General features: G+C 47.5%; 1 protein-coding gene across 14 annotated transcripts in view; it reads left to right on the forward strand.

Annotated features, from left to right (window-relative positions):
- Window positions 1-682: 682 nt before the first annotated feature.
- CADPS (calcium dependent secretion activator) overlaps window positions 683-26,205 on the forward strand; it is a 204,932-nt gene continuing 179,409 nt past the window's right edge. For all 14 annotated transcript variants that reach the window (XM_088171331.1, XM_088171332.1, XM_088171340.1 and 11 more), the window contains exon 1: window positions 683-1,063. In XM_088171331.1, coding sequence (XP_088027457.1) covers window positions 683-1,063 — 381 coding nt within the window. The remainder of the gene's footprint in view (window positions 1,064-26,205) is intronic.

Raw genomic sequence — 26,205 nt, forward strand, 5'->3', positions numbered from 1 at the left:
GGTTCAGAGAGACGGTGGGTTCTGTGGGGACATCACGGGCACAGCAGTGCCTCTCTGGGGCTACGGGGACATTGAGGACAATGCGATGGCAATGTTGGGCTGTGGGGACATTGAGGACACCGGGATGTCTATGCTGGGCTGTGGGGACACCGTGGGCACAGCGGTGCCTGTGTGCGGCCGTGGGGACATTGAGGACACCGCGATGTCTTAGTGGAGCTGTAGGGACACCGCGGGCGCACATGGTGCCTCTATGGGGCTGTGGGGACACCGCGGGCACAGCGGTGGCTGTGTTGGGCTGTGGGGACACCGCGGGCACAGCGGTGGCTGTGTGTGGCTGTGGTGACATTGAGATCACCGCGATGCCCGTGTTGGGCTGTGACACCGCGGGCACACGCGCCCGCCGGGCCGTCACACACACACCCCTCCGACCCCCGGGGCCATGGCGGCGGCGTCGCTCCCACCGGGCATGCGCGGGGCCGGCTCGGCGCTGGCTCCGCTCGCCCCGCGCGTGCAGCACCGTGGCCAGCGCCCGCGCGCACGGGGCGGGGCGGGGAGGGGCGGGACGGGGGCGCGCGCGGCGGCGCGCGGAGCCGGAGCCGGGCACGGACACGGCTGCGCCGAGCGGAGCGCAGCCCAGCGCAGCCCAGAGCCCGCCCGGCCGAGCCCAGCCGTCGCCGCCGCGATGTTGGACCCGTCGTCCAGCGAGGAGGAGTCGGAGGAGCTGGTGGAAGAGGAGAGCGGCAAGGAGCCGCTGGCGCCCGCCGCGGCGCGGCTCTCGCCCAGCCGCCCCGGCGAGGGCCCGGGGGGCGGCGGCGGCGGCGGTGCCGGCGGCGGTGGGAGCGCCGGGGGGCTGCAGCCCGGCGGGCGCGGCAGCAGCGCGGCGCGGCCCGCCAGCCCCAGCCCCTCGGTGGCCAGCGAGAAGGAGAAGGATGAGCTGGAGCGGCTGCAGCGGGAGGAGGAGGAGAGGAAGAAGAAGCTGCAGCTCTACGTCTTCGTCATGCGCTGCATCGCCTACCCCTTCAACGCCAAGCAGCCCACCGACATGGCCCGCCGGCAGCAGAAGGTACCGGCCGTGCGCTGCCCTGCCCTGCCCGGCTCTGCCCTGCCGGCCAGGCCCTGCCTCTCCTCTCCATCACCCGCCTCTGGCTGCTCCCTGCCTGCTCCTACCATCCGCTCACCTCCCTGCCCCCTTCTTCTCTACTTGCTCCTCCATATACCCCTCTGCCTGCATCCCTGCCCGTTCCTCGCCTCTCCTGCTGCTCCCCAGGCCTCAGCTGCCCGGGCACCCCAAGGGCACTCCCGGCACAGGGCACCTTGGGCCCGCGTGGTGCGGTTTACTGGCAGCAGCCCTGTCCCGGGGCTCGGGACAGCTCCCTGACCCCTTGTCACCCTCCGTGCTGCTCCCCGACATGGTCTCCCACACAGAGCTGGCGCGGTGACATACATCGTTGCTTCTAGTTACGCAACATCGGGATTCGGGAAGTTTGGGGTGTTGGCAATCTAAAGGTTGTCGAAAGGAGAGAAATGGGTTACGTTGCTGGAAAACACCAGGCACGTGCTGTTGCCTCCAGCAAAGAGACTCCACAACTCCATGCTTATTGCAAAGTTTGCTTAACTGGGAGTGCTGGCACTGACGTGGGGAGTTGCTGAGTCTCATTTCAACTTCTTGCAAGTGTTTGTGTTTGGCAAGCTCCCCAAGACCGGCTTCTCGGCAAAATGCATCAGCAGAGGTTTGTGATGAAGTCTCTGCCACAGTCCTGATCCTTCCTCCCCAGTCCTGACCCTTCCTCCCCCAGTGTGTCACCGCAGCAGGGCCGCGTGCTGCTCCAGGCAGAGGCTGGGCAGGAATGCTCCACCTGGGCTCCCCATCTCCAGGAGCTGTCTTGGAGCTTGTTTCTCCTCTGAGGCACAAGCTCATGGGCCAGGGCAGAAATTAAGTTTCTTCTGGATCAGGACACAGACATCTTTTAGTCAAATGCAGCCAACTTTTTCTGTGTGGCAGCCCGAGGCAGTCGCTGTGACAGTCTGTGATGTAGTGTAGCTCTCTAAAACAGCTGGCTTTTTGTCACCATTTTTGGTTGAGTTTCTTAGGCTGCACTTTTAGCCTTGATACTGTTCTGTGTTCACAAATGACCTTTACAATTCAGGCAGACTCCTGGATGTAGTGATGCAAACGACATTCAGTTCTGCTACACCACAGGACTATTATTAGTCACTGCAACATACGGAGGTAGGAAAGTGTATCCGTACTGTATCATGTAGTTTAAAGGCAATATAGGACAATCTGTTGCTGGAAGGTTGAATGATCTGCTTTTGTTTGCTGAGCAAAGTACATAGCTGAAATTAGAGCCAGGATTGGAGTTTCTTTTATCCGTTCTTTTTCCTACAATGCTTTTCAACAGACTGTGAATTTCCAAAGTAGTTTTGGCTTTTGTTTGCCGTGCAACTTCTTTGTGTTAGAGAAAGACAATGAAACTTACATTATTGTTAGTTTCACTGAAATAAACCCAACTAAGTCCTACAACTGTTTGTCACATAAGAATGAACTGAAATTGACAAGCAGTTTATCCAAAGGAGCATGCAGCATCTTAGTTCACAGAGGAGTGACTAGGAAGGACAGTTTATAGTCCCTGAAATCAAAATAGTGCACTGTGCAAGGACAAGAGAAAGGAAAGGAAAAAGTGGGGAATCAAGTGCAGGTGAAACAAAGAAATGAGGAGTAATGACAAAAATTACAAAATGGCAGCAATACTCAAGGGTATGTGGAAGTTACATAGGATTTTGCAGAAAATAATCAGTTCTCTGTGAAATGAAGAATGTAGGGAAACATTTCTGACTTACTAACATAGCTAAAATAAGTGTGTCTTGGGGTCTGACCATCTCCTCTCAAACTTAGCAGTGAAATGGAATTGGGAAAGCTAAACTTACCATGATAACACATGTCAAATTGAATTCACCCTTTAAAAGATGAATTAATCTGTTTTTTTTTGTCTTCTCTATATCTAGTTGTCATGCTGGGAGTAGATCCTTCCCCTTTTTTCTTAGCCGTGACTCCCGTTTAAGTCAGTTAAAGGACTACCAGAGCCTGGAGTTTGTTGATGAACTTCGTGTACTCCTCTGCTTTGCTTTCTTTGCATATCCTTCTGGGAAAGTGCACCCTTCCTTCTCTGGCTGGAGGGGGGGATCAAAGAGTGAAGCTGTAGGACTTGATCTCTCTTGGGCACTGAGCATCAGTTGCAGTGTATTGGTTGGGTCTTCAGTAATAATGAAAGTATCAGGTGCTCAAGACTCACCAGACTGGAACAAATGCATTTTGCTTCAAAAGGGAAAGGTGAGAGAAATCTGGATTTTGGTTCTGCTCTTATGGGAGCTTTGAGTCAGTTTGTTCATTGGCAGAGGAGGGATAAATTGCTTCCTTTCCCATGTACCATTTGCCTCTCCCCACTCACAGTCTGTGGTTTTCCAGGGAATTGTTTCATCTTTGAAGAAATAGGGAGTAGAAGATCCCCAGGCATTGTCATTTGCAGTCTCCAGGCTGGTGTGCAGGACCATGCTCCCTCCTTTCCCAGTGCTGTTGGACAGAGAGGCTGCAGAGGGAGCTGCTTGATCCACTGCACGTGCAGACCCCTGGAGGTGCCAGGGCAGTCACTGCCCATGGACAGGGCATGTGGGAGCCCCAGTGGGGACCTGCCCAGGTGAGGGGACTTGGCTTCACTCCAGGCTGCTCAGACCCCACATGCATGTCAGGGAGCTGCCACCGCAGACGTGTCTGGGCAGAGCTGTGCAGCAGTGAGTGCTGGCGACCTGTCCCAGCCCTGCTCAGCAGGTTCTGCCCAGTGCTTGAAGGAGAAGGAGGAGGTTTGGCTTCGCCTGGCTCACAGCTCTCCCCTGTAGAATGGGAGATGCTGCGACCCCGAGCACAGCCCAGGCAGGTGACCGTGGCTTTGCAGGTGAGGCAGTGAAGCTGTTGCCCTGCAGAGTGGTTTCCTGGCTGGGTCTCCTGATAACAGGCAGCCCATCCCCACCACAGTTGAGATGGGCTGTGTTGCAGTCAGCCCTTGCCAGGCTCCCAGATCACAGGCAGCTTCTAATAGCTTCACCTTCTTTGCAGTTTTCTCAGATAAAAAGCGTTGATTTTGTTGTGACGGCACCACTGAAGTTCTTGCTTGGGCTGTAGATTCCTGTGGTACCTCCCCTGAGGTGTGTAATCCTTCCTCCTTGATCCTGCAGTGTCAGAGCTGGCTGGTGCCCCGGGGGTCTTGTGTTCAGGCACTGTGAATGCACTGGCACAGCGGGCACCAGCTGTGTAGCCACACACGCAGGTGTAGTGCTTCAGAGCTGGAAAATGCAGCCTGGTGTTCTGCAGCACCCGTGAACCACCCTGGAATAAAGGGAACTGTGTAGTTAAGTTGCTGTTGCACCACAAAGATAATTAGATAAATTAGAATGTATACGAGAAGGAAGAGAGCAGTGGGAAAGTGTGAATGGATGGTGTAGATGAATATTTACTGCATGTGGGCATGACAGCGCTGCTTGTTTATACCAGAAGCAAACTCTGTTTCAGGTTTCCTGATGAATTTAAGCAGATTCCACTCAGAACTGATATTTTTCTGATCCTGATACCCCAGAAATTTCAGCAACGGAGGAAAAACTGGTTTTTAGATCAGTGTGTTCGGGTCTACACCTCTGCTTTGGGATTATTTTGATGTTTATGGGGTAAGGCTCCACCTGAGTAGCTACATATCTGTGATGTCTACCTATAAGTTCTTTTATTTACATCTCACTAGCAGTATTTCCTAAGGGAAAAGAAAAGAGGCTTATTAGATACCTGCCTGTGCTGTCTTACTTCCCACTTAGGTTTCGTTTTTAAGCCACAAGTGAATTCTAGGCACATTTAAGATGCAGGCAGTGGTCTGCAACATCCTCATCCCTGTAAAGCTTGGTGAAAATAGGGAGATTTCTTTTTTATCTTCTACCCTAGATGGGAGGAAGGTGCAGTGTGTGGGCAGCCCTTACTAGGCACTGGGGAATGTGAGCAAGAGACCTACTGAATGTGGAGGAAAAACTCCCATCAGAGCTTACAATACTGCTGGACATGGAAGGCTCCAGCCTCATGATGCAGATCAGGAGGAAAGTGGCTTTTCCAGCTCCGTGGCTCTCGGAACAACGTGTTTTATTACTGCAGATGGCACTGAGCTTGGTAATTGCTTGCCCAGGATGTATGTGGTCTTTTCCCTAGCTCATGCTGATTTGTTGGAAGTAGAGTTGAGACGACCAGCTGTGCTTGGTGCCTCTTCCCACTTGATCCCAACTGTCTGAAGGCTTTTGGAAGAGAGCTCAGTTGGCAGCCTAGGGATGTTGAGCAAGGTGTGTGTCTGTAGGGATGCAAACCAAGCATCCTTGGATGTGGGTTGTACCTCTTGCTAAGTACCTCTGCAGCACGGCAGTCAAAAGGCACAGCACAGCCCTGGAAACAGTGTTTGCTCCTTCAAAATAGCATAAACTGAAAACACTTGTTGGGGAAGGGGGCAGCAGGAAGAACTTTTTAGGAGATAAAATGTGAAGAGCACATTAGGTCAGACATTGCTGCAGTCGTGGTTGCCATTGCCTGTTTTCCTTCCTGCAGAGCAAGGGAGTAGGCAGGCGGGAGAGTAAATGAGTTCCCAGTGGGATAAATGTGGGATGAAAAAAGTTCCAGATTTGTTGCAGATTACCAGGGCTGCTCCTGGGAGAAGTGGCTCATGATTTGGGTCCCTGTGTAAGCCTATGAGATGACGTCAGGTGCATTAGCAAAATTCTCAGTCAAATTCAGCAAAGCGCTTAAGCTTGTGCTTTGCTGAATGGTGATTGATTTAAGCACAGTGCTTAATGCAGAACAGGTGTGAGGGGTCAGAAGCTGTTCAATTGGTTACAATGCATCTTAAAATACTGAATTTCTGCGATTTCAGCAGGCACACAGATGCTACAACAGTTAGGACGTAGGCCAGTGCAGCCTTCCAAGCAATCACATACTTCTTCCTTATCATGGGTTGGATTGTTACTCTCATGCCATACTTGCACAAGTTCTCTCATAAAACCACCAACACGTTGTTCTTCTGGGACAGACCCTGAACTCAGGTGGTATTGGGACTAGTTTTAGCAGCTTTCTGCTGGAGGAATTTGTTTTTGTAGTCAGATTCTGCTCTGCTGGTCCCAGGAAACCCTTGAAGATTTTTGGTTTTCTCAGCTCTGCAGGGCAGGAGAGGTAAAGACGATGCTCTGCTTGTTTTCTGTTTGTCCCTCTCTTGCTGTCTAGTGCTGCTTAAGAAATAGATACAAGGTCCAAACCTGGATGAGTAGTTAGGGGTTGGCTTCATTACTCAGATGGCTCAACGTGGGCACAGGCCACTGCCACCATCAAATGAGAGCTGTGTGTGTGGTTGGGCTCTTGGCTGGGGCTGTCCCCAGCTCTGTGCTAGCCCTGAAGTGAAGGTGAGCCTGCTTGCAGAGCATTGCCATGGCGAGGAAGGTCTGGCACATCTGAGATGCTGTGCTGCTTAGCAGTGTGGAGTGCAGAATGTGATGACTGTGCTCAAATTGTCTGGAATCTGCAGAAAACGGTTGTTTTCAGCTAAAACACTTATCATTTATTTTGCCAGTGCCTTATATTAATTTTATTCTAGGAGATATTAATTATTTGTCATACTTTGGCTGTTTATATACTTGCAGTTTATTGGATTGTGAAGTGGGTAATTAAATAGGCTGTGAGCTTGGTCTTCGACTGTTGTAAAACTTTGCAATTCCTGATCCATAGCCTGACATTTCAATTCTTGTGGGTGGCACCTCTTGGGCAGCGATGTTATGAACCAAGAGTGGAGAAGACTTACCAGCTCATGCAGCTCCAATCCCTGCTACAGCCCATCGTTTCAAAAGGTGTAATTTATGGTCTTGCTTTGCATAGTCTAGACACTCTCCCTGAAGCACTTTGCCTCTTGCACAACTTGTAATTCCTTCTGCTGAATGGTGAGTCACTTGTTCTCCATTTACCTATGTGGAAAGTGGTCGGCAAGTCATTTCCCTATGCAGTTTTTTGTTAGCTAGAGAAATATTTAATTTGTTTTTAGCTTATTTAACAGTAGCAGCCCAGCCATCACAACTCTGCTCTAATAGTGTATGTACACAAACCCCAGAGCTACTAGCAGTGCAGTAGTCCAGAGTGGTACAAAGTAAACATCCTATTTCTATTTCATTATGTAAACTTGATCAGTATGTTAAGACCAATCAATACAGTATGATCAATAAAGCTGTTGCTTGGAGGGTGTTGATGTGAATCTTGTTAGTGGCTTCAGCAGCTCCAGGGCTTCACCCACAAAATGACCTCTAGAAATCACATATTTTAGTGTGTCTTTGAGAATTAAGACTAATTAAAACAGTAGAGTTCCCTTAAAACAGCAGACAAAGGAGCTTTCCCTGGTGGTGAGCAGCTCTTCTCCATTTGTCACCTCGGAGGGCAGGTGGGATTTGACGGATGGCCCCTCAAAGTTCTTCCCTTCCTGGAAGCAGAACAGGGTGAGGTCCAAGGGAATGTGCCACCTCCCTGCCCAGCTCTTTTAGAGCGACATTATCTCCTCACCTTGGATACCCCTTATGCAAGTGGCATCACAAGCTCCCAGTGGGTCAGAATTGGGCTGCCCTTCTTGCAGGGCATGCTCCAAGGTCCAGCAATAGGGTCCAGCTGCCTCTTCATGAGGGTGGGAGAGGAGACATGTGAAAGATGGAAGGTTCCTGGGGAGTTCCCCTGTGTCATTACCTTGTAGGTACTGACAAAAATATGCAGAGCATCCTAGCCTGGTACTTGCTTAGTGGTGGGTACAAGATATTTGGGTTGCTTCAACAAGGTTTTCCTCTGAATTGTGTGGACTTCATTCTTCAAACAGGATATAAAATGCAGTTGCTGAGTGTTTGATGTTAACCTTTTGAAATTGTTATTTGAAAAGGTGCTTTTAGTAATAATATTTGGTATTGTCTGTGATTCAGGCTGATAAAGTCAGACATTTTCTAGAATTTAAACACCTGAGTCGAAGTGTCATGCAAATATTTATTCAGCTTGGGGTAAGTGATGCTGTGTTTGTAGTTGTCATAGTTCAAAACCTGTCTGTCTACTTCACAGTAAGGTTGAGAGCTTGGACTTTTAGTGGTAGAGTCAGATATATAGTGACCCTCATGGGTGTCTCCCCATACCTGAATATTTGATGAAGAAACTTAATGAAATCTAGATTTAGTTATGTTTCTCCAGGTCAGAAGGGTGGATGTTTGTAGTGACGGTGCTGTGGTGTTTATCTTTGGGGATTGGCAATGTGATGTGCAGATCCTGAAAGAGCTCCATTGACTTTGGTAGGACTTTGGGCTGATGCCACACTGCATTTGTGTAATATATCCTGACAAATAGGGCTGATGGTCCAGCACTGGCCTTTTGTGATCTCATGTGCTAAATTACGGTGACATTCACACAAGGGCAGGGTGCTTTTAGAGTTTCTAAAATGAAGAGTCTTCAAATCTAGCTTTGTCTGTAGACTCTCTGCAGACCACCTTCTGCCCCTGTTTTGGGGTGGGGTTTAAAACCACACTCGATGATTTAGGATTAGCATTAATAAACTGGATCTGATTCTGTACAAGCATGGAGCAGAGTAACTCTGTCCCTGCAAGTCTATCACTCACTGTATGCCTTCAGACAGGTGAAGAATTTTGGGGAAAAAAAGTCCAATGAATTTTTTGGCAGTGGAAAAGAACTACTTGTTTAGGGTTTTGTCATTGCCTGATATACTTCTGAAGGAGAAAGAGGCCATATATCCAGAGCAGCTGCTGGTTGGCACTGGAGAGGACAAGGTGCCTGGCTGGTGGAATCCTGGTGAGATAAAATAGACTGGTATTCCTAAATACAGCTCTGTGTTCACTGATGTTGATTCTACAAGAAGGCACTCACCCATCTGATTTCCAGCTGGTGCTTTGCTTGGAAACGAACTCTTATCCCAAGGAGTGATTCGGGGGAGCCCTGTCCAGCCAGTTGGCCAAGTGAACCTAAATACTGCAAAGACACTTTGGGAGGAAATTTCTGGGCTTGCTCTGGCCAGCCTTACATGTGGAAGGGAGGAGCTGCTCCTTGAACAGCCAGCCAGATGCAACCTGTGTTCCACTCAGTGCTCCCCTCAGGTGTCCCTGTTCCATGGGTGTGGAGCTGGGAAGGAAAGAGCATTCAGGTGTTATGTTTTAGGCACACAAAATAATGGGTGATTTGGGAACAATTAGTTGCAGCCATCCAAAAGTTCTGTCGAACTGCTGCTGATGCTGCCAGGGGCTGTAGTTTTTGCAAGGAGGTGGTTTCACTTTGCATGATGTACTCTTGCAGGGGGTCAGCTCCTCCCACACTTCAGCAGCAGAGGATTTAGGCAGCTGGAAGGTGATGTGGGTATCACATAAGCATAACATCAAGAAAAAGGCAATTTTCTTCTATGATGCCAAATACTTTTTCCTAATTGAGCAAAAAGGCAAAAAATGCTTTGCATGTTGCATGTGACAAGTTTGCTTTTATTATCTCCACCACTAGTCTTCCTTCCTTCCTTCCTAGCATTCCTGCTCCCATTCTTCTTGCAACCAGAGATGACAGACTCATCTCTGCCTCAGAGGAAGCTAGTGGGGTGGTGCAGCAGGAGCCAGCTGCCTTGCTACCTGCATGGTGACAGTGCACGGAGGAAGGAAGGCCACAGCCAGCACTTTTTCAGCCACAGGCAAGGCTGCATGACCTGAGAGTGGTGCAAAAGCTAGCACTGTGCCTCCCACCCTGGCTCCACAGACACCCTCTGCCAGTGAGACCTCTAGGCAGAAACCATCTGCTGCTGTTATCTGGGGATGTTCTGAGCTGCATGGGGTTGGTTTTTGGTGCATAGCAAAGAGCTAGCTGGAGTTAGGACTGCAGAGACATTGTGTGTACACAGTCCTTTGTGAGGGCAGGGCAGCTCCCAAACAGGAATTGATGCCGATGCTCTGTGATGGGAAAGAACAGGGAGCAGGGAAGTGCATGAGGCTTAGCTGAGGGAGTTTGGAGTTGGGAAGGTTCAGTTTTGCTCACTCCCTTTATCAGGTGCTTTAGTCTGCAAAATTTTCTCCTCTGGAAGGATACTTGTGAAGGAGCTGGGGCAGGGAGGAGGGATTGCTGGCAGTTCTCAGGTGTGACTGTTTTTCTTTTCCATCTCCCATTTGCTCTGCATCAGGTATGCCTAGGGCTGTGCAGAGATGGTGGGGAATAATACTCTTCTAGCCTCTAGCTGTCTCAAGAGAGAGCTGGTGTCCTCAAAAGACTTCAGTTCATCATGCAGTGGTGAATTATGTTGGCCAGGCCTCTGCCTGGTGTGATTTCTGCTTGTTTATGGGCTCCTGGACTTCACTGGTACCTTCTACTCTGAAAGATGTTGGTTGTAATTCTGCAAAGACCCTAGCCCTGCCTTCAGCTGTGATCCCGTGGGTTTTATCTGGTCCAAGGGCTACTTCTTCCCCAGAATCTCTCATGACACATTCTTGCAGAGCCTGAGCCCCATGCCCAGCTGGGAGAGCAGCAGTTGGTGCACTTATTCCAGCCTAGCTGGTGTAGGGAGGGGAGGCTGGGCAGGGAATGGCATCAGAGAGCCTGTTTTTTAAACAGCAAGCTGGCTGCTTGTACCAGCTACCCTGAACCTGCATGGCTGAGCCATGGGCATCCCCTCGAGGGTTACACCAGCCCGGGGAGGGGGTTATGAGCAGAGCATGCCTGAGGCATGGGTAGGGAACAGAAGCAACATACAAGTGGCAGGATGGAGGATGGAGGAAGTGAATTTGACACTTGAATTACACTTTTAAACTTCTGATTTTGCTTGTTTTTAAGTGCTGTTACAAGTGCATGTGCTTGTGCAAAGGTTATGAACTGAGCAGGATGGGGTCTCCATGGGTGTTGTTAGATTTCTCCATCAATAGTGAAAGCCACTGAAGTGCCTGGACTCGTGTGCCATACACATTGCTGGTGATATAAAATGGATGTTTCCTTCTAAGGCTGCATTGCATCCCTGCTGCTGAGCTTTTATTTGGAGTTCCTCAAACTATGACCTCTGAAGCCTCTGTGGCAAAGCTCCTGCTTGGTACATATTTCATGCAGCAGGATGTGAGTGATAGAAATTCTTCCTGTAATTTCATCTCTCTGTAAACTCCCTTTTCTTAGCTTCTGTTGCATGCCAAAATATTCCTTTCTGCAAAGAAGTCACCCCAAAAGTGATTCAGATCCTGCTGAGCAGGACAGTTTTCCCACCACCTATTTATAGTGCATGCAATTACCCTCCATGCATCTCAGAATTCTAATTGCCTTTTTATTGCTGTTTGTAGTGTGTTAAAGGTTTTTGAATGCTCATGCCTTGTGTTCTCATTAGCTCTATTTATTCCTCCTTTGGCTCCCTTCCTCAACCTCATCAAATTTAGCATCTTCATGCCTCCAGGGCCTCGGGCAGCTCTGCCACTTCTGACTTCTCCCATGTCCTCGCTAGTGTTGCTGCTCCAGATGCTTTATGTTCCCCAGTCTCGGTCTGACGTGCTCTTGGGACCTGTCTCCTGGAAGGGGCTCTGTGCCTGCTGTGATACCCTGCCAGTGATCCCTTTGCTGGTCAGGGTGGCTCGTGGAAGGTGCCTCGGTGTCTCTAAGGCAGGTGTCTTGCACCAGACAGGGCTGTTCCCTGTGCCGAGGCTGCCCAGGCAGTTAAAAGCAAGTACATGATTTCTAAATAGGGAGCAATGGTCAAGAATCTGGGGAGCAGCTGGTAATAGAGACTAGGGGTTGGTAAACCAGGTGGGACCCAGGTGCTATGGCCGGGGTCCCCTGCATGGATTTGTTTTTTCAGGGTGGCCTCAGAGCTGCTGTATCACCAGTGGTGCCCTTGTGACAAGGCCCTTCTCTAAAGCCACAGTCTCTTGGGCTGGGGGCACATACAACTAGTATCACTGAGATTGCTTTTTTTAGAGCTTCATGTGTATCCTGTACCAGTTTTCACCTGATGGGTTTGTACAGCACCTGGCACCTTGGTGAGTCACTGGGGACAAGCAGTAGCCTGTGTTTGTCTTGTCTAGTTTCTTGAGTGCAAAGTCCTTTACAATGTTGTTTGCTTTGTTTTAGCCTTGTTGTGTGGCATTTCCATAGCTCAGATTAATTTAATTATCCCCTGAGGTGCTTGCTTGCTCACAGTTATCCAGGACTTTATTGCCCTCCTCTTGTGTATTTGAGGAGCCCACACAAATCTGAATCATCAGTAAATGTAATCACAGTGTTTGATGTTTGTTCTTCCAGGTCCATGATATATACAATGAATGAAACTGGTCTTAATACCCATCTGTGCCTCCCCTTTCAGTACTTCCTATGTTCTAACATGCTTATTTGCTGTGTACAGCCCTGCCACTCAGTCCTACCAGCATTCGTATTGACCAGAAAAATTAATGTTTTATGTAAAATTGTATCAAAAGCCTTCTCACCCCATAAGCAATTTATGGCCAGAGCTTGCCATCAGCAACTTTAGCATGTCTGCTAAGCAGGGTGTCTGCTCAGGGAGGGCTGAGATCAGTAGCCTGCAGTGCTCTGTGGGCTGGGGCTGAGGCCAGGTGAGTGCTCCGTGCTGCCAGGCAGCCTCCAGCGTCCCTGCCTGCAGCTGGCCTCAGCCTCCGACATGGTGGCACTTGTGACATGGGCTGTGCAGCGTTACTCTAGACTGGCATCCTCCTCTGTGGGCTCTGCCTGAGCGTGAGGGTTCATTAGTCAACAAGAAAATTACTGAACTGAGACAGCCTGGAGCTCCTTGGTCGCAATGGGAGTTTGCTGTTTCACGTTCCTTGTGAAAGGTAAAAGCAAAGGCAAAGCTTGATAGTTTGAGCACTGGCTGGGGGCTTGAGTTTGGGGCCAGGTTACAGGCTCAGCTCTCTGCTCACTTCTTCAGAGACTCACACAATTATCCAGATCTTTATTGAGCTGTCATCAATAAGAAGGTGGTGAAAATATTACTCCTTCCTCTATAGAGCACTGCAAGACCATGAGGGATTGATGATGCTGATTAGTGCAGGATGCAGGTCTGGGGGAGCACTGGGGCTGGACCTGGTGAGAGTGGCCATGCTGTAGCTCAGACACACTCAGACACTGAGCACCAGGGGCTGACCCTTCTGTGACTTGCCGTGTCCTCCAAGCAGCTTCTACAGCTGCTCCCTCTTAAAATAAGACAGTTAATAGTCTTGCATAATTCATGCTTACAAGTTGTACACATTTGATGATAGAAGGAGCCAATGTTTCATTTACACACATGGGGCTTCATATAGATCTCAACAGCTCTGTGAACAGCAGCCGTGCACCCTTTCCTGCTGTTTGCAGGCTGCCTGCTGTTTCCGTAGGCAGGGCCGTGCCTGGCTTGCCTGCAGCCTTCTCCTCTGACATTTCCTGAGCTTGTCACAGGTGCTGCCCTCCTTCAGGAGCGAGAATTGCACTGTAATGCAGAAGCAGGACATTGTTATCATTGTTATCATTGTTATCGCTCTCAAAACCCAACTGCTGTATGAAAGAAAGGCAGTCTGGAGTTCTGAGCCCAGTTTTGCATTGCTGGGAGTGTGTGGAGTGAGGCTCTGCTCCAAATGGGCTCTCTCGGGATGCATATGGATCTGCTCTGGCTGCCCTTGCTTGGGGCACTCTCGGTGCCAAACGTGGCCTTCAGATGTTTGTGCTCTGGTGAGGGCTCAGGCTTCAGGGACAGCCAACTGTGACTAACACGAGATGGGCATTTTAACTAGTGTAGCAGCTCAGCTGCCCTCTGCTAAAGCCCACACAGTCAGGAGAAGATTAAGACCTCCGAGTCCTCTCAGCCAAAGGCATAAGAGCCAGTGGCCAGTCAGAAGCAGCTGCCTTGCAGTTTGGTTGCTGCAGGTTTGGGAGGGAGTTACAGCTGCTCCAGTGGTGTGGCAAATCATCTCCATTTATCTTGTGGTGTTATGCCTCAGTGATGTCATAGGGTCTCTTTACATTGCATATATATTCAGACTAAGCAAATCACAGTAGTTTTCCTATTAAAATTTGATGATGAAAGATGACACTTTGAAGTGATTTATTTTCTTTTTTCTTTAGGCAATTGTTTCATTTGCTGTATAACCCTCATGCTAATGATAATAATCTTTCTTTGCTGTGACTCAGGGGAACAGATGTGCCTTTTGAATTTTTTTTTTTTACCTAGACAGAATCTTCGTGATAGTTTGTTTTGTTTTTTGGTTTTTTTACAGCTCTGATTACTTGCTTTGCAATGCTGTGACCTATATTCAAGGTGAAACTTGTGATAAATACTTGCTTTGGGGAGAGAGGAACAACTCTGTTTTTGAGAAGATTAAGGCCTGTCAGGCAGCAATCCTCATTTCAATTAGACATCAAAATGCAAATCATCCAAACTTCAAAGTATGTCAAGGTGAGAGTAGAAAGGACTTTAATACATTCTGAGATTAAGTTGAAATCCTTGAGCACTTTAATTGTGCTTGGTTAGTTATGCTATCTAGGAATGGTGTGGGGATAAGTCACATTGTGCAAGGAAGCCCTTCAAAGATATTTTTAGTCCCAGGACTTCAGGGGCTAAAGGAGGGATTTGCTCACCTGGAGACTTTGCTGTGTTTGAAAGGGTGAATGACAGAGCCTGGGCAGTGGGAAGACTGAAGTATTTTTTCTAATTTCTGCTTGAAGAGATTAGCTACGGTTTTATGAAATGTAAATGAAATTCCTACTCTTCATTCTCTTTTTCTTGTATCTCCTTCTGACTCTTCAAGCAAACATTAATGAAAAAATTGAGGGTGAGAACCAGCAAAAAAATCAACTTGTCCCTGTTGAAACCATGGGTACAAGGTCGTAGCTGTTTATGTAACAAATCTCACAGGATTCAAAAAATGTCCTTGGTGTCGTCTTGTGCAATTTTTCAGAGGTATTAATGGAGTCACAGCACTACTTTGCACCAAAAATTGTAGCCATACACTGTAATTTTACATTGTGCACCTTTTTGTACCCAGTTTGAATGATCACACTTTGTAGATATGACACAGAAGCTTAAAGAAAAAATAGAAAAAATGCAAATTATAGATCTATCTTGTTTAAAAAAACATTTAATTATGTTAGCATATAGACTGCATTAGAAAAACTTCGGTAGACCGAAAAACCTCTCTAGATGTCTGTGTTCTTGAGAGCTGCACCTTGTGTGAAGAGCATTTGCAGCCACCTCACATCACCCCCTTCCCAAGGGAGCCAAGCAGCCAGTGAGTTCCCCATGGCTGGCAGATCTCCCTGTGCCCAGTGGGGCTGGGGCTCTTTTTTCAAGGCAGATCTGGGCATTGCCCTTGGGAGTTGCTGGGCCTTGGTAACTCAGCAGAGTTCAGGGAAGGGCTACAAACAGGGAAGCAGAGGCAAAGAAACAGCTTCCTGCATCATGCAGGCTGCTGCTGAATCACTGTTTATGCTGCTTCTGTACCTGCTGACTTGATGCATGGAAATAGGGTACCTCTATTTTTAGTTCTTACCTTGTGCATTCATGCACATGCACGCTGGAATTATACTTTTGTAATGGGGGAAGTTCCTTGCCTACACAGGGAAAGTATTTCATAGTTGTGGCACAGTAATGATTCCCAGTTTCTTCCCTTCCTAAAATCATTTGCACGAGAGGAGAGTGGGGAAGAGGTGCTTGCTCTCTGTAATAGTACAGGATGCCCCGAGTGCCTTGGACCTGCTGCTGCAATTGATGCTACTGAGACGTGGACCTGCCCCACTGCCCTTCTGGCAGCAGAATTGCAGCTGCCAAATTTTATTCCATACCCTGCTGGCTTCCTTTAACCTCTCCGTTAGAGCTTACTTGAAACCTAAATAGGATTCATCAACTATTACAGCAGGACCACAGTGTTTTGGTTTGTTGCTGTCTCTTTTTAATCTGTGATTTATTTTGCCCCTGTTGATGCTAGTGGAGCAATATTGAGCTCTATCAGCAGAGGAAAAAGTCCCAAGATGAAACCAGCACATTTGTGTTGGCAGGAGTTGTGTGTTGGCTGTTACCTGCTGCTGCATTAATTGTGCTGTGAAAACAGGCACCGCTTTTGAGGTAATTTATATCTAAATTACCTGTATGAGCTGGGACATTGAGGTGAGGCAAAGCAGTGATTCGTTGGTAGCAAAAAATTACTGTTTTCACTGGGGACAAGATCTGGTTTGTTTTGTTAATGCTGCAGGAAGCTAGTGGTTGCTGGTGGAACATTCCAGTGAAACAAAGCTTTCTCATTCTAGTGCGTTGGGATTGACAATGGCATTTTGGGAAGAGAAGAAATAACAAGTGCTCTGCTTTTAAATGGCCCTGTCATTCATGCAGCAGCAGCTTTGTGACACTGTCTGTCCTCGACTGCTGTGACTTCAGAAGCTGAGATTCCCCAGAGCTGATGAGATTATGAGACTCAGTCAGATGTTCTTTAGAAAATGCATTATTCCTCCCTGATATCCTCCTGGTGCATTGGGTGCTGGTCCCTGCCGCCAGAAAGCTTAGGAGTGAGTGCTGCTGCTGCTAAAATGAGTGAAGTCATCCAAGTACTGTGTCCCGTATAAGAAGTGTGACAAAAGGCTTGTCAGGATTCTGCCTTAAAATCCTGTGTCCAAAGCCTTAATGCTGTACTTGGCATCCATGAGGTTTTTCCAACTGCCCTCCTTGATTTGCTCTCAGGAGAAGGTAGTGGGGGAATAGCTGCTGCTCTTGAATACCAGGTGAAGTTTGGCATTGGCTAGGTGGCAATTGTGCCTTTGACCTGAAGGTCTCCATAGGTTTGGTTTCTGGAAAGTCTGAGTGCTAAACTCTCATCTCCCAGCAGGTCTCATGTCTTAAACTGCTTGCAGCAGACCCTGTGGCAGCCTTGCTTTTCTTAGCTTATTCAGAGTCTCACTATCCAGAAACTAGTGTTGCCTCCAAATTCAGATCCATTTCTTAAATAACCATTTACTGTGCTGTGAGAGTTTGATCTGGCCAGCAAGAATGACTTAGAGATTCTGGTACTTACTCTGGTCCAGCGGTGCCTGATGTCTTTTGGATCCTTTGCTGCCCTTTGTCATTACAGAGCCTTGGCACCTGCATCCAGGAGAGTCTGTTGTCCTTGTGAAACCCTTGCTGGTCCAGTTTCTGTCCTTGTTTCAGGGATATCAGCAATGAAGCAGTTGTTTGCATCGCTGCAGAGTAATTTTCTTCCTCTGGAGCCACGCACAGAGCTGCAGCATGTTCACTCCTTGCTGCACACACAGCCCCAGCTTTTCCTGGGGTGAAAAGCCTGCTGAATTGTCTTAAAATGTCACAGCAGGAAAGAGCTTTATTTCTTGTACTCCATCATTTATGTCAGCCCAACTTGTGAGCTGTTTGCCAGAAGCACGTGTGCAGGTGTAAATGCATTGGCTTTATGCGGACCTGTTTTCTGCATGTTTGTGGCTGCCCTGCTGAGGAGCATCACCAGCCAATGCTGGAAAACTCCTGTGGCAAAAGAGGGAAGAAAGGGAAGAGAAAAGCTGAGGAGAGGTGGGAGGAAGGTGCTCATCTTGAAGCAGAAACACCATTTGCTTCTGCTTCACCTCCCTACGAAGAGACAAGGAGAGCGTTTGGACTGTGCAAGGATATTTCCCCCAGTACGTGGGAATATGGTAGAGCAAAGACTACCCAAGAGTAGCTGTTTAGAAACAGATCCATAGTACTCTTGGTTTTGGGGGAGAAACGCTGAAGGTTTGGGCACATAATGTCCCTTTTTTCTGGACCTCAAACTGGACTGCAAATATTTTCTCTCCAAAGATGTTTAAAGCTAAGCCTTTTGAGGCTGAAATGGTGTGCAAGCAGCCCCAGATCTCCCCAAGGCTTCAATTCTCAGTATTATTCAGAGATTTGCAAATTAGAAGGGTGCTGAAACCAGTTGCCTTGAGCTTCAGTGGAAAAGCATTTGATGGTGTGTGGCATCTTGCAGATTAATTCCCAGGCACCATCCCCTGTCAGTGGTACTTTTCCATCACTGGTGCTGTCTGTGGCCAGAGCTCTCTGCTTGGCTTATAGCCACACTCTTTAAGGCACAGAGAAACCAAGGCAAAGGGAAGAGAGCCTGAGCACAACCTGTGAAGAGAAGGTGCTCCCAAATCAGTGCTGGCTGCCAGCTCTGACTGTGCCAGGGATGCTCTGGTGCTCAGTGTGGGGTATGGGATGTCTTGTCAGACACCTGGGCAGGCGGTTTGGAGGTGAATACCTTGTTAGAGCAAAGCCATGTGCCTGCCTTGTTTCTGCTCTCTAATTGCACCTTGGTGCTTCCTATCTGCATCCAGCAAGGAAGCTGCTGGATAGTTAATTACTGCTCTGGTCTGAGTGCTGTATTATAGTCCAGTCTGTCAATACTAATTGTTTTATAGAAATATGAAGTACCTCTTCCCCTTTCCTCCAAGGACTTTGAGATGCAATGTGGGCTTTAATGATATCATTCTCCGTTCTGTCCACTGTGAGCAGCAAAGTATCTCCCATTTTCAGTGGGCACTTAGGGCTATCTGTTGGAGAGTCATGAGCACTCTGCCTCTGGGGTCTGTTCCTGTGCCTTTCCAAAAAAGCTCTTTCCTTGCCCTGGTACCTTTGGTCATGTGTATTTATAACTAAATCAATTGCAACCCAAGATCAGAGCTATGATTATCAGTTGTCCTGATGAATCCAGGCAATGCTTCCTTACATTGTTCCCTTCCTGGGTGGGGTTTCTTCTTGTTGTTTTTCAACCTTTGGTTTAATAAACAGGTGCAAAAGAGAATAAGTAACTTAAGCAGGGGTTTTAGGTGGGCATCTACTGAGACTGCACAAAGTAGTGTGTAAGGATAGAATGTAAGGAAAACTCCCCCTTTCAGGCATGAAAATTGTCAGCTCTTGGCATTCACTTGTATCTCCATGTACTTGCACTGAACTAGGTGGTCAAGGTGGGCAATCACTGGTGATGGCTCTTTGCAAGGGAATTTATAATTTTTGATGTGTTTTTATTACTGCCCTGGAGTAAACACCAAATAAACCCACATTCATTCATAATTAAAGAAAAGTAAATTTAAATGTGCCCCACGTGTGCTAAGATTCAGGTGTGTTTGTAGTGACTAATGTTTTGGGGCTGTGCTCTGGTTCTCTTTGCCGCACTGGAGATTTTGCTGTTAGCTTTTAATCATTAGCGGCATTGCACAGAGCAGGATGAATTCCCAGGTGAGCACCTGTGATCTGTACTATCTGTCATGCAGACATGAAACAGGAAAGCAGAGAAGAGCTCTCTGCCTGGCTGTAGGAAAGGCCCTGCCACTGGGATGCTCCAGACCTGATCCTGGCTGCTTTCTGTACCTACAGCTTCCCACAGAAGCCTCAGAAATGAGATATGGGTGTGCCTGAGGGTGCTGGTGTGATTTTAACAGAGATGGGGAGGATTTGTTGGCAGAAGGATGGATGGCAGAGTCATGTTCCCAGTGGGGTGTGGAGGATGAGAAGTGTTTTAGCCCTTCCCTACATGGCACCTTCTGCTTGGCACGTGCCTCTGTGTTGCTCAAAACAGCTGCACGTCCTGGTGCTCAGATCAGGGCTTCATCTGCTGTCATCTGGTTACACCAAGCAAAAGGAGGATGGCTGGATGCAAGGGTTGATGCTATTCCTCTGTTTTCCCAGGGGACTCACAGAGCAGACCATACTTAATTAGACTTGCTTTTATACTTAATTAGAGTCGCTTTCAGAAAACAGTGCAACTGCTGGTGCTATCAGCGCTTTTCAATAGTGAACATGGGAGGACAGCAGCATGGAGGTATTGCAGACCCACAGGGCCAGAAATACTCGGACTGAGAGGCAGGAGTGCTGATCCATGAGCTGAATGGTGCAGAATGACGGCTGGCTACTCCCACAGGCATGGCACAGTGCTGGACTGCTGGACATGCTCAGTTCATCCTTGTCAGGCTGAGGAATCCTTGTTGAAGGTCTGAAACTGCTGTATGCAGGCTGAGATTACATGGCTGTCAGTGCAAGCTGTGAACTGGGAGGTGACACAGCTTTTTTGCTGAAGGAGAGCTTTTTTGCATATCATGTGGGATTTACAAACAAAACTTACTCCAATACAGGCTGAATCTTTCCTGTATTCTATTAAAATGTACGGGGACAGGAGGCAAAAATTAGCCTTTTAGACTTCTTCATCTGTATTGAGCTCTGAGGGTGTTTGTGACGAGAGACTCGTTTGGCTTGGAGTTCCTGTACAAGGACTTTCTGTCTCAGAGGAGCACTCTCAGTGATTTCTCTGCTGTTCTTCTCCACAAACATTCAGTGAGGTTTGATGTGCTTCTGATGTCATCTGCAGGACACTCTGTTCTGTGGCTTTTAAATGCATCCCAATTTCAAATCTGCTCCATTGGGCTTAAGAAAGCCTGTGCTGGTGCCCTTGCTGTCACATCACCCAGGCTTGTGGAAGCCTGCGTGTTAGCTGGTCTCTGAAAACAGTTTCCCGGTTCTCAGCAACAAATGTGATTATGGTTACACTGGGGAATGGAAGCATCAGAAGCCACATTGTTGCATTAAAGGTCAAGTTAAGTTGATTTTTAATCCTTGAACAGCAGCAGCCTCCTCTCTTTTATACCTGTGACTTCATGTGTGTCTGCCAAAGCATAGGCAGGATCTTAGAGATTGAGTACCAGGTAGGCTAGGCTTTGCTTCTGGAACTTTGCTGGGGAAAAGAGGCAGTAACATCTTGGCTCTTAGCTGCTCTTGTAAGAGAAGAGCCTGGTGCTGCTGTCTCTCAGTGGTATCCAATGCTGCTGCTTTGTGCCTGCCATCAGAGGGAACTGGGGAGCCCCAGCAGCGTGTGCAGCTGGATTCTGGTGGGAGTGATGGCACCTTGCTGTGTGAGACCAGCACCTGGAAACCCACAGGCTTCAGTGGCTGGGGCCAGTTGCCAGGCTATGCCTGCTTGAGGCCTGAGGACATATGCTTTGGGAGGGTGTGGGATGCCATGTTCCAGGATGAGTGAGGTCTCACACACATACCCAGAGATATGCAGCAGCTCGGGATGTCACTGATGATGTTTGTCACCTTAATATTTATCTCCTGTGTTTGCAAATCTTAGCGTGAGCTACAGATTCTTCTGTTAGTATTTTGGGGCAGTTTCCTTCAGTTCCTGATTAAAATGCATGTGTTTTTCCTCATTTAAAAATATCATCTGTATCAAAAAGCTAATGATCACAATACCTGGCTTCCTTTTCCCCAACAAAGATGACAGCAGTGATATAAATCATTCTGTTGCTGATTGTAAAATTGCTACCTTCAGGCACGTCTTTATTTTAGGGTTGGATTTTTTGGCTGCCACAATTTACAAGAGAAAGACAGTTAGAAATTTTCTCCTTTTAATATGTAGTTTTCACAACTCTCAAGTCTCTTTATCATGTCAAACTGCTTTGGCTGCCAAGCTGGAAAAAGCAGAAGATTAAAGTGCCTTTTCTTTTTTCTTTTTTTTTTTTTTCCAAGCATGCAGCTGAGCATATATATGTATATGGTAAGATAAAGCCATAAAGATTTCCTGGGGGGCTTTTGCATTGCTCTGATATTGTGGTCTTTGCTGCAGTAGACAGTGAATGTCCTTTCCTTGGGACTTTTTTCTTGTCTGATTTGAGCCTCGGTTACCTTCCTCAGTTATGGTTCCTGGTGGTGTTGTGGGACCACAAGCCTTCCTAGCACTGAGGTGCAGCAGCTCCAATATGTGCAGAGTCCTGCTGAGAATTTGGATTTTAGTTGCTAGTTTTTGAAGTGAAATCTTAAAGGGATTTTAATGCAGCATCATATGGAAACACTAAGGATTGTTGGTTTTTTTTGTTGCTGGATTAGTTTGGGGTTTTTGTTTTTATTTTGGGTGGTTTTTTTTTCCTCCCACCTCTGTGTGGAGATGTAAATGCCTGTCAGTCTCTGCAGCTCCTATCTGAAATGCCACCACCATCTGACCACCTCCAAACGGCCAGGCTCTGTGCTTGGTGAATGACGACAGCAAACCCTATGAAGGGTATGGCTTGTATTTAATTCTTCATTACAATCCCTTTAATCTAGGATTATATCCAGTTGTTTTCTTCATGCAGTGTGTATGCTGTCAGATAAAAGCAATAGCATCTGGGAGGAGAAAAATTGCTTCAAACAAGGGCTGAAAACCTTGAGTATCAGCAGGTGCTTTTATCAGAGGCATAAACCTATCTCACAAAAACTGTCCAGGCAGGTGCAGGGGCTTACAGGACCCTCCAGCTGATAGATTAGGACCCTGGGAAGGCAACTGGTTGCAAATGAAACAGTAATTGCTTTCCCCTTACTGAATGAAATCTTCTCTGAGGCGATTACACAGATTAAAGCTTCCCACTGCAATGTACCAGAATAAATATAGCTGTGCCTCTTGCGGGGGCTGCTGCAGAGCAGCACTGGCTGCAGGATGCCTCTTGTGAGGTATGGCAGGGCAGCTGGAGTGAAGGGGAGAAATCCTGTAAAAATAGGGCTGGAAGGACCTCAGGCTATCTGAACATCTTCTTCTCTCAAAGCTGGATTGAGCATACTCAGGTTTTTCCTGGTGGCACTTGTCCAGCTAGTCCCACTGGGGATGTGGGGACATGAGTTCCTGGGTCAGCTCCTCCTGTGCATCTGCATCCCTACTGGGACAGGGCTTTTTCTCCAGTATCCAGCCTGGCTTCCTTGCTGTAACACATGCTTTTTAATTTCTTGTCATGAATGTGAGTGAGAATGAGTTATTTTATTTTCAGCAAAATTTTCCATACTTTGAGTCTTGTCCTCAAAGCCTTCCTGAGGGAGCTTGCTCTTTCTTACAGCCCTGCCCTGGGGTCACATTTGTTGCCTTGCCCCTGCTCCCCTTCTCAGGGGCTCCCTGGGTGGTCAGTGCCACCAAGGTGCCCTTTCCCTGCACTGGGTGAGTACTTGGTGCACCCCGAGCCATGCATTTTGCATGTTAAGTTAAGCCATTACCCTAAATAACAGATGCATTTTACCAACCTGATAATTGGTAGTAGGTGCCACTTTGACCAAGGTGCAAGGGAGAATTTGCCATGCTTACACAAAATCGTTTTCCTTGTTTATCACAGCATGATTTAACTACCTGGTGCTGTTAGTGGTGTTTGATTAGGTTGCATGGTATATCATTTCAAGTACAATGTGTGTGTGTGGTAGTTGCATAACACAAATTAAAGTCTGAAGTACAGGAATCGTACATGTGAGAGTTGTAGAGATTCTTTTCCACTCTAATTAGCTTCTTTCCAGAAGAAAAGAAAAAAGCATCAAAAAATGCAGTTCACTTCAGTGTATAGTAGAAGATGAAGCCTTGTGTGGGCTGGAGCAGTGCCACATGATGGAGCATCGTTCTGGGTTGTACAGAGCTGTGTCTCTTCCCTGCAGCAGTGTGCTCCTGTGAAGAATCTGGCTTTTCCTAAAGTGTTTGGCAAACCTGAGGGGGGCAAGTGCAGGTACAGTGGAAGGGGTTGTTCTCTCTCTCCTCTGTGTCAAGCTTGTCCAGACCCTCTTGGCACCAGCTTGGGCTTCCCTTCCAGAGCTCAGCATCAGTCCCTGCCCAAGGGACACAGTCTTGTGTCCTTGGCACAGCCCTGTGAAGGGGACTGCTCCTGGCTGTCATGGCTTACCATGTGAAACTATTTGAGTTTTGAGTACCTTGGGGCTAGGCTTGATGGAGTTTTCTGTTATTTTCATTTTGCACCAAATGCTACAGGGAGGCAATGAGACTCAGATTATCAGCACAAAAACCTGGAGCTGACCTGGGTGTGAATGGGACAAGGCAGGTGCCTGGGTAGCACAGGCTTCTGTAGAAGCATTTGCAACCAAAGGAATTTGGGTGAGCTCTGGGTACTCAGAAGTGCTTTGAATTGTGATAGCGATTGTGGCACCATCACTTCCTACCAAATGAAGCAGCAGGAGAGAAGTCTTTTCTCTGGCCCAGGGCTAGTTAGTTTAATTAAAAAGGTCTGTTGCTCTTACAGAATTTTGATGTAGTCAGCTAAGTTGGTTGCTTAAATGATGTAATGTTGTTATGCCTATTTTTCCTCGAGTCTAAATTTCTGTGGCATAAGTAACAGGATGAAATGATTTGTTGCTGTCTGTGGAGAGCTGATGAGAAACGAGTGGTGGAGGTGGTGGGTAGGCACTTGGAACAGGCAGGGGATCTGCTTGCTGTGAGACCTGATGGTTTTGCTGCAAATTGTAGGGGCCAAGGCAGTGCCAGCGACTCGCCTTGTGTGACACACTTGGGTGATGGTGAGCACCAGCTCAGCACCTGCTTATTGAACTGTTTTCGAGAAAATAACCTTGACATCTAGCTCATCACTTCTCAGAGGATTGTGATTTGTATCTGGCTTTTTCTCTAATTAATAAAAATCTATGTTTATATCTTGGAGAGGAATTTTCTCTAGGCTTTGCTTATCCAAAAAATCTTCAATGACTTGAAGTAATGGCTGTAATGATGGCCTTTTCTCTCTGTCTGAACTGATAGACCCTAATGGGGGCCAAAACAACATCTTGAAATTTCAAGCCCCTGTTCTTCCATACGTGCTGTTTTCTCATGGCCTACCTTTTGGGTTTTTTTGTTATATCATCTTCTGATCCCAAGCTCTTGTTTTTCCAAACCTATACTTTCTTGTGAACTATTTTATGTTTCCACTGCAGATAGAAATGCTTTTCTGTGCCCCATCCCAAGGAGCTTGGTGATTGTTGGCAGTAGCTGTTCATGAAGTAGCTGCAAGAAATGCTGCAGTGGCCACCTGGTGCCTTCAAGCTTGCTGCTGAGGACTGTGACTGACTGCTACATGGGCACTGGAGTGGAGCTGGCACTTCACTGGCCACTTGTGCTGCTGCAGCTCCAATGCTCCATCCTCACTGGGATCCAGCCCTTCTTTAGAACCTGAGTCCTGGCTCTTTTCTCATGCTCACAGCCATGGTCATTTGCCTGCTACAGCTGCTGGGACTGACTTAATGCAGTTCTGTACTCAGCAAAGGCACTCATCAAGACTGGAGGCTTTTTGGCTTCTTGGCTGCTGCTTCTGTCAGTAGTTCCTATTAACACTAATGGAAATCACACTCTGGCATCAGCAGCACAGCACCCCCTGTGCTGTGCTGTGCTGTCTGACAGGAGTGGAATTGTGGAGGTAATTCCTTCTGCATCACACAGAGATTTTACTGCAAGGGCTCTTGCTGTCACTTCATATGTACTGTGCCAGCTTAATGTTCTGTTATTTTCTTTCTTGGGAAGAGCCTGAGGAGTGTGGTGGGGGTTAATGCTGGTTCTCAGGCACCAAGAATAAGGGAAGAAAAGTCTTCTTTTGAATTCCAGCCTTTGACACAGTGCTTCAGAGGCTTTCCCTGTGGCTCTCCATAACTACAGGGTAGGTTGCTCTCTCTTCAGCAGCAGCCCCTGAGCAGGAAGTCACCCACCCAAATGTCAGCCCATAGGCAAAGAGAATTTGAGCACAGCTTAGCAGAGGGCTCAGCTACCAGCCCCATTCAGAAATCTTCTTGGTCTCCCAAACAGGCTGATGGGTGCCTTGCTCCTTCTGACTCATGTTGTGCAGGCTCTCTGTTGCTCAAGATAAGCATCTTTATTCTATCATGTTCTTGCTGTTAGCCTGCAATGTGGCAAAGGCTTCTGTCTTTCTTTGTTGTTTTCTTCTGATGCTATCTTCAGTTTCTTTGCTTCTCCATTGTACCAGGAAGAATTGGGATTTGTTTTGCATGTTTAAAGCACATTTATGTAAAAACTGTCTGAGGAATTAATCACAAAGCTCAAAAATAATACATGGTTTGTAAAATAGTCACAGTTCAAAAGATTAAAGGAAATAAATATTTCTATTTGCCACCTAAATTTAAGGGGAGCTTTAGTGTATCCTGGGAGACTGCAATCTCACTTTCCTCTCTGGTGCTAAGACAGACATCAACCAGAAGGAGTGACTTGTGCCCAGCAGTTCTGCATTCAGGTTTGGGGAACTTTACTCCAGATAAACTCATGGGCTTTTAGTCAGTGAAGGCAAAAGTATCTTCTCCAGGACCGGAACTGATGGGCAGGGATGCTGAAGATCTCAAGTGACTTCTGTTTTGGTTTTTTTTCCAATATTTCCTGGAGGGG

This window comes from Sturnus vulgaris, chromosome 11 (genome assembly GCF_052056855.1).
Source record: "Sturnus vulgaris isolate bStuVul1 chromosome 11, bStuVul1.hap1, whole genome shotgun sequence".
Taxonomy (NCBI): Eukaryota; Metazoa; Chordata; class Aves; order Passeriformes; family Sturnidae; genus Sturnus; species Sturnus vulgaris.